The 19,445-nt window shown below is 39.5% G+C and overlaps 1 protein-coding gene across 1 annotated transcript; it reads right to left on the reverse strand.

Moving 5' to 3' along the window:
- Positions 1 to 1,840: 1,840 nt before the first annotated feature.
- On the reverse strand, positions 1,841 to 18,785 carry LOC104606733 (ubiquitin-conjugating enzyme E2 variant 1A-like). The gene is made up of 5 exons (XM_010272119.3): positions 18,583 to 18,785; positions 3,459 to 3,598; positions 3,033 to 3,158; positions 2,832 to 2,958; positions 1,841 to 2,343 (listed from the first exon to the last, which is right to left on the reverse strand). Exons 1-5 carry the CDS (start codon positions 18,608 to 18,610, stop codon positions 2,285 to 2,287), a joined length of 480 nt encoding a protein of 159 aa, XP_010270421.1. The 5' UTR covers positions 18,611 to 18,785; the 3' UTR covers positions 1,841 to 2,284.
- Positions 18,786 to 19,445: the final 660 nt, after the last annotated feature.

Here is a 19,445-nt window from a genome sequence, read left to right on the forward strand (position 1 = left end):
GCCGTTTGTAACAAAGACTTGCACTTACAGATAATAAATTAAAGCCGTACAAACGATGCACAAAGCCTATTGGGGTAAGATAGCGATTCATGACCAAATTGATTCTTCAAAAAGTATGGGTTGTGGTCCACGAAAAAAAAAATAGTAGAATCTGTTTAGAAATAAACATCTGAAAGAGACCCCACGTAATCTCTAATCTCTATCCACAACCCTATCTGTTCCAAGAAACTTGTTTCATTACTGATTTGGAAATTTGCAGACCCTTTGGTCTTTGTTGCCTTGTAAAGTGTAAATTCTTATGTCCAGGTATGAGATATCCATTATTTTAAGGGGGTATTGGACAGATTTATTTTTGAAAATAAAAGCAACTTCTACTTCAGTAGAATTAATATAATTTTATTGGCATGGCTGTTGTTTTTGTTTTTAAAAACAAAACCAAGTTGTTAAACATCCCCTTAATTGTTCACTGTATTAACTTCCCAGTGCAGATATGCATGGCGTTTTTGTTTTTTGTTTTAGTTTTTGCATGGTGTTTGGTAATGTTGCCGTCTATTTGGTAAAACGTTTATTAGATAAAAATTTGTCTTAGTTTGTGTGAGAACCAATCAATGGGAGAGGTTTTATTTTAATGTTTCTCTTAACACTTATTTACTGTTCCAACTTAGTGGCACCTAATGGCACTTAACTGTCAAACAACAACAAAAAAAAAAACATGTTTATCAATTACTTTTCTCATTTTTCAAGATAAACCATATACAAAACGATAAACGGCTACAATACCAAACATTGCCATTTAATTAGTTTTGGCAGACTTGATCAACCGTTTGGCCCAGTTCATGCCTGATAACAATGCATTAAGTAGTTTGCAACAATCCAAAAGTCTGCACTAATAAGACTTCCACCAATCTAATTAGTTGCTTGCTTTTGGTTGGTCAACAGAATATTCTTAATCCGATCAGAAGAAGACTGTAGGATCATGCAACCAGTTTTGGCCTACTGATCTACTAGAAATGCATGCGTAGGACCGATCATTCATGTTTATATTGAAATTTCAACATCATAAGTAATGGCGATGAAAGCAGAAATGGTGGCATGTCACTCTGTATTACTAATTTTCATAATCTACGAAGGAACCATTCATTTTGTTTTAGATTTGCAAAATGAATTCGTTGTCAATCAGGTTGTGGTTCACATCTACAAATAGCACTCACACAGTTCTAAGAATGTAACAGCAACACATGGGTGGCTATAGGTCTTCAAGCAATGCATGAGTGGCTAAAACCATTTTACCCAAGAATAAATTCAGTAATTCGATACATATGGGTGCGTACCATATATACCATATGCCATCAATTTTCATGTCCTCCATAAGCATAACCTGAAGAGTTTTGACATTTTCAAGGCTTGAGACCTTCAGTCATTTATAATGAATATACGGTATCTCGTATTACATTTTCAAAGCAAACGAATAAAACACAGTTTTTCGACATCTAAACTGCAGTTGCATGGAAATCAAAGAAATCACATGTCGAGAGCATCATACTTGAACCTTGCACAATAATTGGAAATGAAATTGTATGTCTAAGTGATGTACAACAAAACAAGGTTCAAAATATAGATACATATCATGCTGTATTGATCGATACATATCGTATCAGGGGTTTCCCAATACGCCCTTACAGGGGGTATTTCAGGGTCTCGACTGATTCAGAGAATGGAGAAACCTTAAACCGACCCCTCTGAACCAAATTCAGAAAAAAAAACTACAAAAAAGCTACCAATACACCACTACCGGCGTATCAGTATTTTGAACCTTGCAACAGAAATATCTCCATACGAATTCAACACATGAATACGGAAAATATTTTCAATATGCAATTAGATGTCATGCTCTCAAGTTATTTGCACAATTTTTGCTTTCAGAAAATCCATCTCAAACTATAAGGGGAGATAATGCATGAAACCTATAGGGTTTTCAATTCTTGATAACTAATTAATTACATAGCGACCCTCCAAGGATCGTTACCACATGATTATGCTTTTCTTCTCTCTTTCCACAAATCCGACAGTGGATTTATTTGTGTCCCAGTAGTGAAGCTTATTGAATCATGAAACAACACCAGAAACTCTACTAGAATACTACTTGACATTTAAAAGAGGAACACTAATTCACCCCTGGTTCTTGACTACTTTGGCCATTTCATACAAATTGAAGAAAACGGGGTCATCTACATGGATACATATATATTTATATACACTAGTATGTTCATTCATCTCAACCCATTCAGAGAATACAACACTTCAGTACAATCCCCTTTTGATCCACCCTTTGCTCTTCGTTTCCTGCAAACATATCCCAATAATAGATCTTCATTCACAAAATACCAGAATATATAGAAGTACGTTTTACTAATTCCAATACTAAATAAGATAATCTTCAATAACATCCTCGGATCGGTTCATCATCATCATTTATTTATTGGTTGTTACCAACAAATAGATGGCTCACAACCCAAGCTTCACACTAATCAGATGACTCCAACCATCTGATTAATTGCTTACTTTTGGTTTTGGTTTGTATCATGTCACCCACTTCAGAATTTCCCCAGTGATGAGACCCTGTAGGGTCCAATCAGATGTGACCATCAGGCAAAATTTCACCCTTGGCATGGTCCATCACTTAAAGATTAAAGAGTAACAAGAGGCAAATATAAATTCAGAAAGAAACTTCACTTGACGATGACTTAAAAATGAGAGAAAAATTGGAAGTGTCTCATTTGGGGGTGGGGGGGGGGGGTATATGCTAGAAAAGTCAAAGCAGATGCACCCACCTTCTGGAGGCTGAGCTAGCTTCCGGTTCTGAGGAGACATCATTTCTTTCTTCAATTGGGTCAATATATCCTCCATAGTGTACTCCCTTTGCCAATCAGCCAGCATTGGGAACTGGCTAGGTTCAACCTGGTGCATTTATCATATATAAGCTCACAACAGAAACTGTGTAAAATAAACATCTTTAGGTAGCCAATACCTACCATTCCAGTCTCTTGGTTCACACAGATCATGTTTATTCGTGTTTGAAACCTTACAGTTGGTGGATTATCTGGATAATCTTTATCACAGAAAAGTTTCAACTGGTAGATGCGCCCCTCATGAACAGTCTGCCAAGCAGCAAGAAATGCAAAGAACATGAGTTCTTGTATCCCATTCTCGCAGGAAAGACAGAATTTTTTATTAATAAAAAGACCTAAATCTAGGATAGCTTAAGATAGTTCAATTCTTTCCCTTTTTTGATCAGCTAACCTAATTCTTTCTTGCCCTAACCAAGCTATGGTATATTTTTCTAGTAATAGCAAAAGCATCAAAAAATTGAAGTGGGTTAAGTGATCATGCAAAATTCCATAACTTGTGTTGTACATGCTACAAAGGCCCAGTGCTGCATTGAATGAAAGAAAACATACGTTGGGAGGACCAATGATGGTCCCAGTCCATGAATGCATGTATATGTCATCGGCATCATCCATTCCGTAGCTGACAGTTCCATCTCCAATTCCCTTTTCCCCTCTCTCAAGTTCTTCCAACAATCTGAAGTTTCTAGGAACTGCAAATCAACCAATAAAAAAAAGTAAAGGTTTCAAATTTGCATACTGACCTACTAAAATAGATTTTTTTTCGGATCAGTCTTAGAACTCCACATCTAGATCAGACACAAGGTGTTCATGAAGAACTGGAGTTCAATCCTAATATTCTTCTTGAAACTATAAAGGAAGCATACACATGTATCAGATACATATTAGAGACTTCTTATCACCTATTATCCCTTGATACAATAAGGGACACAAACAAGATACATATCAGAGACCTCTTGTCAGATACACATCATTGATCTATTTTTTCTCTCTAAAATTTCTACCAATCGTTGAAAAAGAAAGATAGTTTCCATGCTTGGTATCCCTGGCATAAACCCAAATTGGTTCTTAGACATACTTGTTTCATGTTGAAATCTTTGCTCAATCATTCTCTCCCAAAGTTACATAGTGTAGTTTATGAGTATGATTCCCAGATAATTATTACAACTTTGCATATCGCCATTGTTTATAAATATAGGCACTATACTATCTTTCTCCATTCTTCAGGCATCTTCTTTTCTTTCATTATTTTATTAAACAAATTAGTTAGTCATAATATGCCTACATCTATACCTTTCCACACTTCCACAGGTCCTAACGCCTTTCCCTTCATCATCTTATTTAGCACCACTTTCACTTTAGTAGTTCTTATTTTACGAAGGTACATGTTATTTTTAACACTAATAGTATTACTTTTTTTATCAATAATAGAACATTTTATTAAATTAAAGAAGCTCATTGAAGAACTACAACCACCAGCTCCATAGAGCTTGCCCAACCCTCAATTATCATTCAAAGCCACTAAATACTGTTGTAACATGCTATGTACTAGCGTAGCGGTATTTCTGGTATTTCCTCTATTTTGTTATAAGCTGTCGCCCCAAGTATAAATACAAACTTAGGTGCCGCCAACTTTCTACTTCTGAATAGAACTTCTTCTCTTCCTCTTCTTCTTCTTCTTCTTCTTCTTCTCTCTTTCCTTCTATTCCTTTTACCTTTGCTGGACTACATGGTATCAGAGCACTGATCTGGGCATAACCTTCTCAGATTGTGTTTTCCATCTGAAACTTTGTTCTTTGATTGGAAGAGTAAGAGAAGACTCCATCAGACTGACCTAGCCCTTAGTCTTCGTTTTTTTTTTTCTTCTCTCTTGGTCGTTGCACCAAGAAAAGGTTTGTAGTGGCAGCCGAATGCAGTAAGCAGTATTTCTAGGGTTTACTTTTACTCCTAGTTTTTTATGGACTGTAGGTTGTGGAATTACTACTGTACTCCAGGTATGTACTGTTACATTCATATTTAAGTGTATGACTACTGTGAATGTCATAGTTTGGGGTTGTAGGAGCTGGTTGTCTCCTTTTCATATAAGCTGGGTTTACTGACCTACAGTCTGGCTGAACCTGTTTCAGAGCCTTCTTAAGCTACAGGTGGTGGAGGTATTGCTGTTCTCCTTGGTTAGTGTGCTACTCTATGGTCGGGTGGTTGGTGCCTTCCTTTTGTACCGATAACAGTGCTGTAGAAGTACAGAACTTCTGTCTCAGTCCTTTTTTTTCTTAGAAAATCAGCAGTAAAACATTGGGAAAATGGCCATTGAGGATTCAGCAACCTCTGGTATTACTTCCCATCAAGGAAACCTTAATGGGGGAATGGACAGCATGAATTTCTCCATGTCTATTACCCCCTTTGATGGCTTAAATTATCTGGAATGGTCCAAAGGCATCAAACTTTGTATCACAGCTAGGGGGAAAGCTGGTTACAAAAGTGGAAAGATTAAAGAACCAAATCTGGTACAACTGAACATGATAGATGGGATCAAGAGAACAGCATGGTTATGTCATGGCTGTTAGGTTCCATGCTGCCTCATGTAAAGAAAAACTTCATATGGGTTGATACAACTTATGAGATTTGGGAACAAGCCAAGGCAACCTACTTTGAACAGAAGCACTTTGCCAAGATTTACCAGCTCCAAGCAAAATCATCTACTTGTAAGCAAGGAGACTATAGCCTATCTACATACTATTCAGCCTTTACCTTTGTATGGAAGGAGTTGGACTATTATCAGACTATTGAGTGGAAGAATGATGAGGATGCAAAAGCATACAAAAAAACTTGTCTCCCAACAACGAGTGTTTGCTTTCTTGTTAGGGCTGAATCCTGATTATGAACCTCTTCGGGTACAGATTTTAGGAAGTAGGGAACTTCCTTCAATTCAGGAGGTATATGCCTTAGTTCAATCCAAAGAGAGCAGAAAAAATCTAATGAATGTTTCCGAGGGGGAGCATCCTATTGCCCTGGCTGCAAGAGGGGGCAATTGGAATGAAAAAGGGAGAATCAAGGAAAAATGATGACAAGAACAAGCGGTGGTGCACTCACTGCCAAAAGTCTAGACACACTTGGGAGTTAGTGCGGAAGCCCAAGTGGGCAACCAAGAATCAAGACACTTAAAAGAAGCCTTCTCAGAAGAAATTTACTTATGCAAATCTGGCTGCACAAGATTACCAATCAAATAATCTGACTACTGGAATTTCCCAAGAGCATCCTAGTGGTTCTGGTCCCAAGGAAGACATCATTAACTCCTTCAAAGATCATTTGGAATTGTATGGTAGGACTCTTGGACAGATGGATAGATCAGCTCCTACCCCTTCTACTTCATTTGCTTCTACATCTGGTAAAGGTGCTTCTGCATTTCATGTGTGTACCTCTGCTCCTGAGTCACCTCGGATCATTGACTCAGGGGCATCAAACCATATGACTGGTAAGTCAACTTTATTTCAGACCTACACTCTTCTCTTTGGGAGGGATAAAGTGAGACTTGCTGATAGGTTTCTTCTATCCACTATTGCTGGTCAAGGATCTATATCCCTTCCTAATGGCCTTGCTTTACCCATGCCCTTCATGTTCCCAAACTTCCTATTAATTTGTTGTCCATAAGTAGTATTACTCAATCCTTATACTGTTGTATAACTTATTTCCTCGTTCTTGTGTTTTCCAGGATTTAGCCTTGGGGAAAACGATTGGTAAAGGAGATATGGTTGATGACCTCTACATTTTGGAAAATAAAACTGGTCCTACAGCATCAATTCCCGTGAGTCTTATGAGTCAGTCTACAAAAAGTCAAGTGTAGTTGTGGCATAATCGCCTTGGTCATTTGTCCTTTGAGTCTTTAAAAGTTATGTTCCCTGAATTTTTAAATTTGTGTCTGGATACCCCTACATCCCAACTATTTCCGGAACAGCCATGGATACTCGCCACCACTGCATGCCATAACCTCTCCCTCTCTAAAGGCCATCTCCACAACCACTTACCTAGAAGAGCTACATTCTTATGAGCAAGATTCCCTAATCCTAATCCTCCTTCCTCCTTACTTCGACTAACTATCTCCCTCCTAATTAAATGATCCTTCTTCTCTTGCTCCATCTCCCATAAGAAGTCCCTCATCATCTTCTCTATCTTCTTATCTTCCCTAGTAGGAATCTTTTTTTTTGATGAATAATAATAAGTTTATTGATTCAGAAGCAAATTAGAGTGAGTTCATACATCATCCCAATGAGGGGCGCGAGCTGCAGCCCCTCCTTGAAACTTACAAGTAAACTAGGAAAGAAAAACAAGAATCACAACTGAGCCCAAAATAATTCTTCCCTATTTACCCCTTGCTTAGCTAACACATCTGACAAGGTATTTGCTAATCTCCCCACCCACTGTACAGTGCCCAACATATTCCTTGTCAACCAACTAAATTTCTTCATTTCATTCTTGTATCGCCACATAGCCTCTTCAAAATTTTTCAACCAACCCACCACCACTTTGGAATCCCCCTCGATTATTAGGTGTTGTACCCCCAGCTGGTTTGCAAATTGGACCCCTTGTATAGCAGCTAAAAGTCCTGCCCTGATGGAATTCACAATTCCCAAAGGACCTGAGTAGAGCAATAAAATCTCTCCCTTCTCATTTCTCAAAGCACCCCCCACTCCAGATAAACCTGGATTACCCATGCTGCTTCCGTCAAAGTTCAACTTAATTGAGCCTTTGGGTGGAGGAGACCAGCTTGTAATTGATTTGGCCTTTAAAGATGAACACCTTGCTACTGCTGACCAATTTCTCCAAATGTCATTAAAGGAGAATTGATGAAAGATTTCCAAGGTCTTCAGCCAATGTATTGCCCTATTTAACACACAGTCTTTCAAATCTTGGTTGTTCCTTTCCTTATCTTGAAAAATTCTGAGATTCCTTTCTTCCCAAAGAGTCCAAGTCAAGGCAGCACGAGCACATCTCCACATAATTCTCTCTATTTTTGTAGGCCAAAAAAAGGTAGAATGGTTGAAGAGCATGTGAACTTCTGCTGATAGACTCCAACTACCCCCAAACAACGAAAGTAGCCAAGCCCAAAGGTCTGCAGAAAAGGGACAAGATACTAATAGATGGTAACAATCCTCACCGTGAGCTCTACAGAGGATACACCAATTAGGAGAAATACAGAGAAAAAATCTTCTCTTTTGTAGGTTGTCTAAAGTGTTTACTTTCCCATGGAAAACTTCCCAACAAAAAGCCATAGTTTTTGGGGGAACTGGCTTACACCAAATTTCTTTTGACGGAAAGGGTTGGTGAGTAGGAAGTTGAGAGATGGACTTGAAAAAAGAAGCACAAGAGAAGGTTCCATTGGGTCTAGGAGTCCAAACCCTCTTATCTGGCTTGGAGGGATCCAAACAAACCTGATTAAGACACCCAAGCAACAAAGAAAGAGACTCAATTTCAGCATCCCTAAGTCCTCTACGAAACCCAAAATCCCAAGTAGGAGACAAATTTTGAGACCACCTCTTTTTTGTACAAAGAAATAGAAAAAAGCGAAGGGAACAAATCCTTTAACGGTGAGTCTCCTACCCAAATATCCTCCCAAAAAAGGATAGAGTTGCCAGAACAAACTTCATACTTGATAAAATTGAGGAATTGAGGAAGGGTGTTGTGAATAGCCTTCCAAGGTGCTGCTAGGTTAGCTTGCCTCGATACACCAACATCCCATCCATTCTCTGACCTCCCATGAATGCTTCCCACCACCTCATGCCACGATCTCTCTCTTTCCAAAGGCCATCTCCACAACCATTTCCCTAACAGAGCTTGATTCTTTGTAGTTACCCTCCTAATTCCCAAACCCCCCTCTTCTTTACTTCTGCAGACAATTTCCCAATTAACCAAGTGATCCTTTCTCTCTTGTCCCGGCTCCCATAAGAAGTCTCTCATCAACTTCTCCAGCTTCCTAGCTTCCCTAACTGGTATCCTAAAGACAGACAAATAATAGGTAGGTAAGTTAGCCAAGGTAGCTCTTATTAGGGTAATTCTTCCTCCTAAAGAGATATAGTTCCTCTTCCATGAGACTAATCTCTTCTCAAACTTTTCTAACACTGGGGTCCAAAATCTACTCTCCCTAGGATTTGCCCCTAAAGGAAGCCCTAAATATGACATAGGCCAAGCAGAGGTGGAACACTCAAGACACTCCGCAATAGCCTCGACCTCCCCTACCTCCAAATTTATACCTGCTACGCAACTCTTTTCCAGATTTATTCTCAAATTAGAGACACTTTCAAATCCTTTTATTAGCTCCTTTAGGTTTGCTATCTTTTCACTAAGACCTCCTTCACAGAAAATCATTAGGTCGTCTACAAACTGAAGGTGGGTGACGGGGACTTGGTGTCTCCCTATTCTCCAACCCCTAATGGCATCGTCGCTGTCAGCCTTAGTAATGATCCTACTAATCACATCAGCTAATAAGGTAAAAAGGAAGGGTGAAAGTGGATCCCCTTGCCTGACACCCCTGCAAGCTGGAAAAAAAATCCCTCACCGTACCATTTACCAGAATAGAGTAGTGACAAGTACTGATACACCCAAAGATCCAACTACACCACTTGTCCCCAAATCCACCATTTCGATAACCGCTAATACAAATTCCCAGTCCACCAAATCATAGGCCTTTTCAAGATCCAATTTACAAATGAATCCTTTCCTACTAGACCTTTTCATTTCCTCCACACACTCATTCGCAATTAAGATCTGATCTGTTATTTGTCGCCCTTGAATGAAAGCCCCATGAGTTTCACTAATGATGGTAGGGAGGACTGTTTTGATCCTCAATGAGAGCACTTTAGCCAGAATTTTATAGATGCTTGTCACCAGACTAATAGGCCTAAAATCTTTTGAGTGGCTGGCATCATTCTTCTTAGGTATCAAGGCCAAAAAGGTGGCATTAATTCCAGAGCTTATAGTGTGATTGTTTGCAAATTCCTTAAAGACTTCAGCTAGATCCTCTTTCAACACCTCCCAACAGTCTTGATAAAAACCCATTGTAAAGCCATCTGAACACGGAGCCTTGGATCTATCCATTAGAAAGACGGCTTTCTTAATCTCTTCTTCCTCGAAATCCCTTTCCAACCACCTTGCCAACTCTTCATCAATTCTTGGCCAATCCACCCTTTCCATGACTATTCTCTCACTCAAAGGCCTTCTATAAATCGATTTGAAGTGGTCCACAAATTTTCTAGCTATGTCACCCTGGTTGGTAATCACCTCCTCTCCTATCTCTAGCTTGGTCACAAAATTCTTTCTTCGTCTCCCATTTGCCAAATCATGGAAGAATCTAGTGTTCCGATCGCCTTCCTTAATCCACTTGTGTCTAAATTTTTGTCTCCAACTGATTTCTTCCCTCAATAACACTTCTTCCAACTCCTTTTTTAATTGTCTCCTTAACACTCTGTCCTCCTCGGTCAGCCCATTGTGAGATTCCTTTACATCCAAATTCTCTATTCGAGAGATTAGGCCCAATTTTCGCTCCTCAATTCTACCGAACTGATCTCTATTCCACTCTTTTATTTTGGCTCTCAACCTTTTTAATTTCTTATGAAACCTATAGGAAAAGACTCAGTTCCTATTTGGATAGGTCAGTGATCGGAGGTGACCCTGGGTAATGCCTTAGCAACCAGGTTTTCCAAACTATTCTCCCAGGCAAGGTTAAAAAGGAATCTATCCAACTTCGAGCACAAAGGGGTTTCCTGAAGGTTGGACCAAGTGTAACTGGCTTGCAACAGAGGTATTCCCTTCAGTTCACAATCTTCAATAAAACCATTAAATTTCCTCATGCTTGTTGAGATTACCTGTTGGGGATTACTGGTTTCATCAGAGAATCTAATGACGTTAAAATCCCCGCCCAGGCACCAAGGACCATCCCATAGCCCCTTGATTGCATATAGCTCCTCCCACATCTCATTCCTCTCTCTATAGGAATTAGGGCCATAAACATTGGTTAAGACCCATACACACCCATTTTCTACATTCTTGCACTTAATAGAAACTGAGAATCTGCCTATCAATTCTTCCACCACATCCTCCCTCCACAGTGTTACAATCCCCCCCGAGGCTCTCCAAGAAGGAGACGAGCTCCAACCTAAACCTCTAGACCTCCAAAAACTCCTAATCCATCTCCCATCTAATTCCATCAGTTTGGATTCTTGTAACAGCACAATATCAGGTTTTTCCCTTCGGAGTAGGTCTTTGATCGCTCTTCTCTTCCTTGCACTCCCTAACCCTCTTACATTCCAGCTAATAATTTTCATCGATACAAAATAGCAAAGGAACCCAATAAGAGGCCATATTCTCCTCATTTTAGGCCCTTCCTCCTATCCCCTCTACCACTGAATTCTAAATCCCCCTCAATGTCTGAAATTAGCCTTTCCACTTCAAATCTTTTTTTCTTATTTGTTCCTCTTTTCCCCCCCTTCCCAATTTCTCCATCCTTTCCAGCCAATGTTTGAGAGAGAATTTTACGCTTCTCACACTTATTTTGGCTACAACATCTTTCTACGAGTCCTTCCTTTTTATTTTGTTCCTCCATCATTGTACAGATCAACTCCCAAATTCTATCCACCTCCCCCTTACTACTTCCTTCCAACACCTTCTCTCCTCCTTCCACTATCACCCTCTCTCTTGCATCAGAAACTCCTGGATGGGAAGCTAGGATATCTGTTACAGGCATAGCAAACAAGTCAATACCTAAAACAGAATTGACACCCATACCTGAAAGAACGGGGGTAGGACTAGAATCACTGGAAATGACTTGCTGACAGTCGGCAAATGGTTTTAAAGCCTTTCCCCTTTTTGGACAAGGTTGTGAAGTAGACATGGTGAAAGAATCACTTCCTGACGACCTACCCACTTGGAAAACCTTTCTCTGTGTTTCCGACACTGGAATACCCGCATCCATCCTCACGGCTGATTCTTGTCCCTCTCCACCAACATCCTGTAATTCATTAGACTCAAGGTCAGCTCCCTCGACGAAGGGAGGAGGAGTTTTCACAGCTTTAGAACCAATTTCTTCACCATTCCTAGTCTTTCCGCCACCTGCCTCTTCAGTCTCTTCCTCTAAAAACAACAACTCTGTATACAAACTTTCCGTTTCAAGAAGATCATTGTTGCTTTTCGGAGACAAACTTCCCAGACTTAGTGTTTCGTCTCTATCAGAATCGTCATTGCTGTTTTGTTCACTCAACCAATCTTCAAGCCTTGTTCTGTTCTCATCACTAGGCTTCAGGTATCTTAGTGTTTCGTCTCTATCAGAATCGTCATTGCTGTTTTGTTCACTCAACCAATCTTCAAGCCCTGTTCTGTTCTCATCATTAGGCTTCAGGTATCTCGGGTTGCGCCTATCTGGTGAGAGACGGTTCGCCTGGTTGGAAGGGACCCACTGTAGAGAGCCTCGAGACTGCGAGTCTTGAGACTTTTTTGCGCCTGATCTGTTCGGTCGAGAGGAAGGGTTCGGGGTTGAAGAAGATAGGCGCTTTATCTCGTCTATCAACTCATCCCTCCTAGTCACGTGCTTACTTAACATGTCCCTCGGCCCATCTGTCTTATAATGGGTCTTGGGCTCAAGACTATAGGAGCCCAATTCCTTTACTTGAGAAGCCTTCTCCGGCCCACCATAAAAGGGATCCACTCGATTGGGCCCTTCTTTTCGTCCCACGTGACCACTTAAAGAGTCACGCCCCCCTGTTTTAATGGTCAAACCAGCAACCTTCCCTGTCTGAAATTGCTGGTTCAGCCTTCTCCCTTTCAACACTAGAAGCTTTTTGTCTTTTTCCCCTGACACCACCTGCGCAAAGGATCTGCCATTTGTCATAACCTCTTCTTGCTTTCTCTAGGTTTGACCTTCCAACTGCCCCAAAACTTTTTGGCTTCCCAGAATTTGTTGGCCCTTTTTAGTGAAACATCCCTTCCCATTTGAATTACCCAATCTCACAAGTCCACGTAGTACTTCTTCTTCCTCCTCCTCCCCTCCTACCAAACGAGCCTCCTTGCACAGCCCTGCTTCAATGGAGGAAGCTAACCACACAGAGACAAAGCTTCCCTCTATTCGTACCTCTACCTTTCGTGGAATTTCTTCTGGCTTCACACCACTTAGCAGGATTGCTACTGAATAGAGATCGCCTCAAAAAGCACCTTTCAAGATTCCTCCACACAACACAGCTATAGACTTTGCTATTTCTTGTTTCCATAGATGGAATGGCAAGCCTATTACACGCACCACCACACCATCTTCGACAAAAAAATCCTTGGAGTTGGATGTTGGATTCCTTTTGAAGACTGTGAATGATCCGAACTCAGCCTGAACATTGATAGCAAATATTTCCAAATCATTCTCTAATGGATCTAGGATGGCTTTACAATTATCGAAGGGGGTTACTATGAAAACACTCTTCAACTTCAACCTGGTTGCCAGTAAGTCAGCTACCCTCCTCCAATCATTAACCTTTTCCTTGGCTTGTATCACAAACTTACTATCCCACTCCTCTCTCTCTAGACCTCCCACCATTCTGCAATGGCCTTTTGTTTTTGCCATGACCACTGGCCCTTGTTGTACCCTACTGTTGTTATTGAGATAAGCTTTCTCCTCCCTTATGGAAGCTTTTTTCTCATTTGCTACTCTTTGAGCTAAGAACTCTTTGAGCAACCAGTCAACTTTCCCCCAACCTTGGTTCTGTTTTCCTACTGGTAGACACACCAGTTGCCTTTGTCCCTTACCAAAAAATTCAGCCAAAGCTATGAAGAACCCCTTTCTATTCCTCTTACATTCAACAACATATATTCTCCCTTCTAGTGTACTAAAATCCTGCCAGTTTACCTGCTTACCTTTTGAACAGGCTCCATCTATGAACTTTCTTAGCCACTCGATCACTTCTAATCCTTCCAGCAATATTGTACCCTTTTTCGCTTCCCTTACCTTAAGGCTTACCTTCCCCTTGATTCTCATCTCTTCGAACAGGAGATTTTTTGCTTCTATCTTCAAGGATCTCCTCCACTGACCTGCCTGCACGAACTCCGTTCTCTACTTCTTTTTTGGAAATCTTCAGTTCAAAGTAAACTGACAAATTAGCAAGTATGGATTTGATCAAAATCACTCTACCCCCCATAGAGATATAATTCTTTTTTCAACTTGCCAACTTCTTTCCAAACTTTTCCACAACAGGGTTCCAAAAGTGGCTCTCCTCTGGGTTAGCTCCTAGGGGAAGACCTAAATAAGTTAAGGGCCAAGACAAGGTGGAGCACTCTAAGCAACCTGCAATAGCTTCCATATTGACTCCAACCACACAACTTTTTTCAAAGTTGATTTTCAGATTTGAGGCCTTTTCAAAAAAAAATTATTAAGTTCTTAAGGTTCCCAACCTTCCTCAAATCACTTCCTTCACAAAAAAATATACTATCATCTGCAAACTGAAGGTGAGTCACAAACACACTATTTCTTCCTATTCTCCATCCACTCACTATCTCCTCCCTATATGCTTTTGAAATCAATCTACTTAACACATCAGCAACAAGAGTGAATAGAAAGGGGGAGAGTGGATCATGTTGTCTTAGGCCCCTACAAGCTGGGAAGAAGTCCTTAACTACTCCATTGACAATGATAGAATAATGGCAAGAAGTAGACAACCCTTAATCCACTTACTTGCACCATCCTTCCCCAAACCCACACTTACTTAGCACCACTAAGAGGAAACTACAGTACACCAAATCGTAGGCTTTTTCAAGATCCAATTTGCAGACAAAGTCTTTTTTACCTAATCTCTTCATCTCCTCCACACATTCATTAGCTATCAAAATCTGATCTACTATTTGTCTGCCTTGTACAAAACCACCTTGTGCTTGACTAATTAGAGAGGGGAGTACCACTTTGATCCTCAAGGATAAGACCTTCACCAAAATTTTGTAAACACTAGTCACCAAGCTATGCTAAACATCTTTATTCTTCTTAATTAATATAAAAGATTTTTATCAAAAATAAAGAAAAACTGAGGTCCCCCTTCCTCTTCCTCCTCCTCTCCTTCCTCCTCCTAATCCCCCTCCTCTTAAGGAGGCTTAGACCTCCTTGTGTTCAGGAGGTTTACACCTCTTGTGTTCTGAACTACACGTCACACCTCGCATCACACCTCCACAGTTTAAAACATTGATATATGACATTGATATATGGTATATGTGTGTGTTATATTTATATATGGAATATACTTATGTACATATATACCACAACTTTTGAGACAGGCCAAGCTGAGAGGGCATAAGGTTGCTTGGCCTAGGCCTGGCCCACATTATGTGCAGGCTTAATGTAGGCCTAGGCTGGGCCTAAAAGATACTTGGCTGTTCGGGCCTGGGAATTTCAAAGCCTGGCTGGGTTATGTGGACTTGGGACATAATGATCAACTCTTTCCTGTATACTACATCTGAATAATTAAATAAGCATATTTTGTCTATTTTAATATAAAAACATTTTTAAACAACCCACAAAACAAAAACCATGTCTTCTCTGATTCTGAATTCCTTGCTCATTCTCTCCAAGTTCTTTCAAAATTTAACATTCACTACTATCAACATTTTGTTAAACAAGTGCAGTCCATTGAGGGTCCTCCTCAGTCCTCATCTTCTCTTATGTGGCTACTATCATTTATAAGCATATCTTTGACTTTATTTTGATTTTTGAGGGGGAAAAAACACATCTTTGTTTGAGACAATACTAAGGTAGTGAGAAAGTAGCTATTGTAGAAAATGGGAGCATAGAACATCATGGTCCCATGAAATTTTCTTTAAGGCTGCAACTTGGGCCGAGTTGGCCCGAACCCAACCCGAAAAAGTTGGGTTGGGTTGGGTCGGGTTGATGCTCGGGTTAGGGTTAGGGTTGAAATTCATGAACCCGACTTTACTTCCGATTGGGTTAGGATTGACCCCTTGCGTTGGGTTGGATCGGGTTGATGCTTGGGTTAGGGTTAGGGTTGAAATTCATGAACCTGACTTTACTTCGGGTTGGGTTAGGGTTGACCCCTTAGGCAACCTGGCCCAACCCAAACCCGACTCTATAGTTCATGTCGTATATAAATATATGTTATATGTAATATATAACATACATTGATTTGTTTAGATGCATGATATTTGTATAGCCCCCACCACATAGTATCATGTATTTCTTTTAAGATAATCACTTCACTTAATCTGAATCAAAAAGACTAAAACCTTAATCACATTATTTAATGTTGTTTGAAAAATTTATTCTCCATCTCCTCTCTGTTGTTTGCCGCCCATAAAAGATCTATCGTAAGTCACAACTCATAATAAACTATAGTCATTTCTAACACTTGTTTTTCTGAATTTTGTACCAAAAGAACAAAAAAACATCAACAAATAAATACTAATGAAACATAGGATTAATATATATAGTGAAAGTTAAGATCTAAAACCTAGAAATTCTATGAAGTTTTAAGGGATGGGAAGAAGGTTGGGTTGGGCCCAACCCAACCCAAAATTGACTTCGGGTTGGGTTGGGTTGGGTTGAGTTAGGGTTGAAGGAATTTAGTTAGGGTTAGGGTTGGGTTGGTCGGGTTGGGTTAGGGTTAGGGTTAGGGTTAGGGTTGGGGGTTTAGAACTTAGGGTTGGGCTAGGGTTGGCCTCAACCCGACCTAACCCGGCCCGACTTGCAGCCCTAATTTTGATAGTGCATTGTTCAAAAATATGATTTTCCGGGATTCGTGAGGAAGACATTTCAAGTGACATAGATTCACCCCAATCCCTATTTTGCATTTTCCCATGGTTCTTCAGTAATAGGTTTTGGCTTTTGAGGTGGTCAGTGTCATGAAAAGAAGCCAAATGGGGTCTTGGTTGAGAGGTTTTTGTTGGCAACAATGCTGAAATTAGAAAATAACAAACTTTTATGCTTTCCACTACTCAATCTTCTACATTTTGAAATTTATACTTTCATATAATATGTTCAATATGCTTTCTTGATAGAACATCATTCAAAATTTTGCAAAATTTTTTCTTATAAAAAAACGCAAAAAGTCAATTGTATGATATGTATGTAAAGTACATGCCCATCCAGGTAAGAATTTAACATAGTAAATATATTAGGCAGTGGGCAACTACATTCCAACAAGAAAAGAAAGCCTACAAATAAGAAATTGGGAAATATCTTCCCAAAGAAGCTAACTAATTACTCAACATTTGATAACAAGTGAAAAGTTAAAATGGATTACATCTGATAAAAGATACATTTGGTGTGGGGAAGAGGGTCTGCAAGGTTCAAAGCATCGATACACCTGATATGCATGAGTATGCATATTGGGTGTTTCAATGCTGCAAGACAATGTTTTTTTAATTCTTTTTTACTCTGATATTTTCACAGGGATTGAGGGATATCAGTTTTAAGGGTATTTAACACTTAAAAATCTAATTTGTGGAAAATCCTTAAAAAAAGCACTTTGGTCGGCCAATGATATGATATGCCTGTGTCTCAGGCATATTGTGTTGAAATTTTGAACCTTGTGTATCGACAGGGGAAAGGCTACATACATCTGTCCCTCCTGAGACCCTGCATTAGCAGGAGCCTTGTGCACTAACTGGGCTATCCTTTTTTATACATTTTCTATAGGGAAAGTTCATATAAAGTTCTGAAAAATATAGTAAAAACTTTGTCAAAGTGACATGATGTGGCAAAAGATCATCTAAGGATTCAGTTACATATAAGATACTCTTTCCATTAAAACATTAGGAACCAAGATAATACATAAGATATATGAAGATATATTATAACATACTAAATGTATACAGACAGGTAACTCATCTCCACTCAACAGAATACCATCCAAACTATATGGACTTGGCTACACAAATGATGGTATACATAATCAACAACTTATGAGTGCTCAAATATTTCCTCAGTAGTTTTACCCATATCAGTGTCAACCTCTTTAACCATTTTAGGACCCATAACCTGCATTTACCATGACGTTTTGAATGGCAAGATGTTTTTAAGCATTCTTGCATAGATACGTAACAATGTAACATTCACAAATTATACATGATTTTTCTGACAATGAACACCTCAAACACGACAGATTTTGACGTGCAACTATGAAGATTATGCACAATGCTCAACTTCTATACCAGTTAATGAAAATCGAAATTTGTTGCCTTAAAAGTTAAAATTCAGTCATTCTTCTTGTTCGTTCACACGACTTGAAACTGAGTAGAGTAAAAACCCAGATCCTTTTGCTCAACTTCACAAATTAACAACAGACGACTACCCAAATTACATTTAATAACTAAAGGGTGTTCCTATCTTGCTGTAATTAGCTAATCGTTCCAAATGCCATACACCAAATTAAGAACTACAAAGAATCCTAACCATACCAAATTCCATCCATAATATAGTTCCTAATTTCGAGAACCCTAAAAGCCAAGTAGCAGAAAAAATGACATGTAAGAGCAAAAACATCTAGAAAAAGCATCGGCATCAACGAATAAGCAAAATTCCTCGAAATTTACTACTAACTAAATCAAGCCATAACAAACGCAGTGAATCAAGTCTAAAAGCATAAAAGAAAAAAAGAAAAAAGAAAGAGATGACGAAAGATGTGGAAAAAATCTGAGTTTCAAAATTCACCTATAACCCTCGATCCTTCTGAACCCATTGTTGTTATACAGACACAGATGCAGCTCGGTTTCCCCCTCCAGTACGAGAGAAAGAGAGGGTTGCAGATTACGGAATTGGGGAGGGAGAGAGACAGAGAGAGGGAGGAGCTGGGGGAGTTTGGCTGTGGCTGATTATCGAGAGGATGGAATATAAAAAGGCTCTCAGCCTAACTACTATTCACAAGTCTGAAAAGAAATACGCTTTTATAGTCTGGATAAAAAAAAGAACACTGAAAAAATGTAGACGTTCCGTCAATTTACACTCCAGGAATCTAGGGCTGCACCTTGGGCCGGCCCAACCCAACCTCGTTCCAATCCACTCTGATTTCAAAGCATTTTGCATGGGTTGGGCTCGATTTCGAGGCTCTATACTGGGCTTGGTCCTGAACCTTGACATCAAACTTTAGTTGAGCTTGGATTGAGGCCTTTTGTAATAGCCCAATTCTAGTCAATTCAACCTGACTCAATCCAACCCTAACCTACCCAATTCTAATATGTATCATGATGGAAAGGCATGATACTGAAAGAGCTTCGACCAATTAGAGGCGTTTAGTGAATTTTGATGAATATCATTTTTATGATACCGATTGATTGGTTATAAATTTTTCAAATATCATGTCTTTTCAATACGAATGCAGTTCAAACAAGTTGGGTTGAGCTGAAGATGAAGGTGTAAATCTTGGGTTCAGGCTTGGCCCAACCTGAGGCAGGCCCAATCCAAATTTAACTCATCATATTTGGATCAGGCTTGGGCAGGTTGATTGGGTTTGAAAGAATTTATATATATATTTTTACATAATCATCTTTATTAGACTTTATAGCCCAATTTAAGAA

The sequence above is a fragment of the Nelumbo nucifera genome, chromosome 3 (assembly GCF_055504915.1).
Source record: "Nelumbo nucifera cultivar China Antique chromosome 3, China Antique-T2T, whole genome shotgun sequence".
In the NCBI taxonomy this organism is placed as follows: domain Eukaryota; kingdom Viridiplantae; phylum Streptophyta; class Magnoliopsida; order Proteales; family Nelumbonaceae; genus Nelumbo; species Nelumbo nucifera.

Bases quoted from the DNA above. Each gene is read 5' to 3' on its own strand.
- LOC104606733 (XM_010272119.3), bottom strand. From the start codon at position 18,610: ATGGGTTCAGAAGGATCGAGGGTTATAG. The intron at 3,599-18,582 runs GTGAATTTTGAA...GTTGATTTGCAG, and splicing joins AGAAGGATCGAGGGTTATAG to TTCCTAGAAACTTCAGATTG. The intron at 2,959-3,032 runs GTAGGTATTGGC...TAAATGCACCAG, and splicing joins TGAACCAAGAGACTGGAATG to GTTGAACCTAGCCAGTTCCC.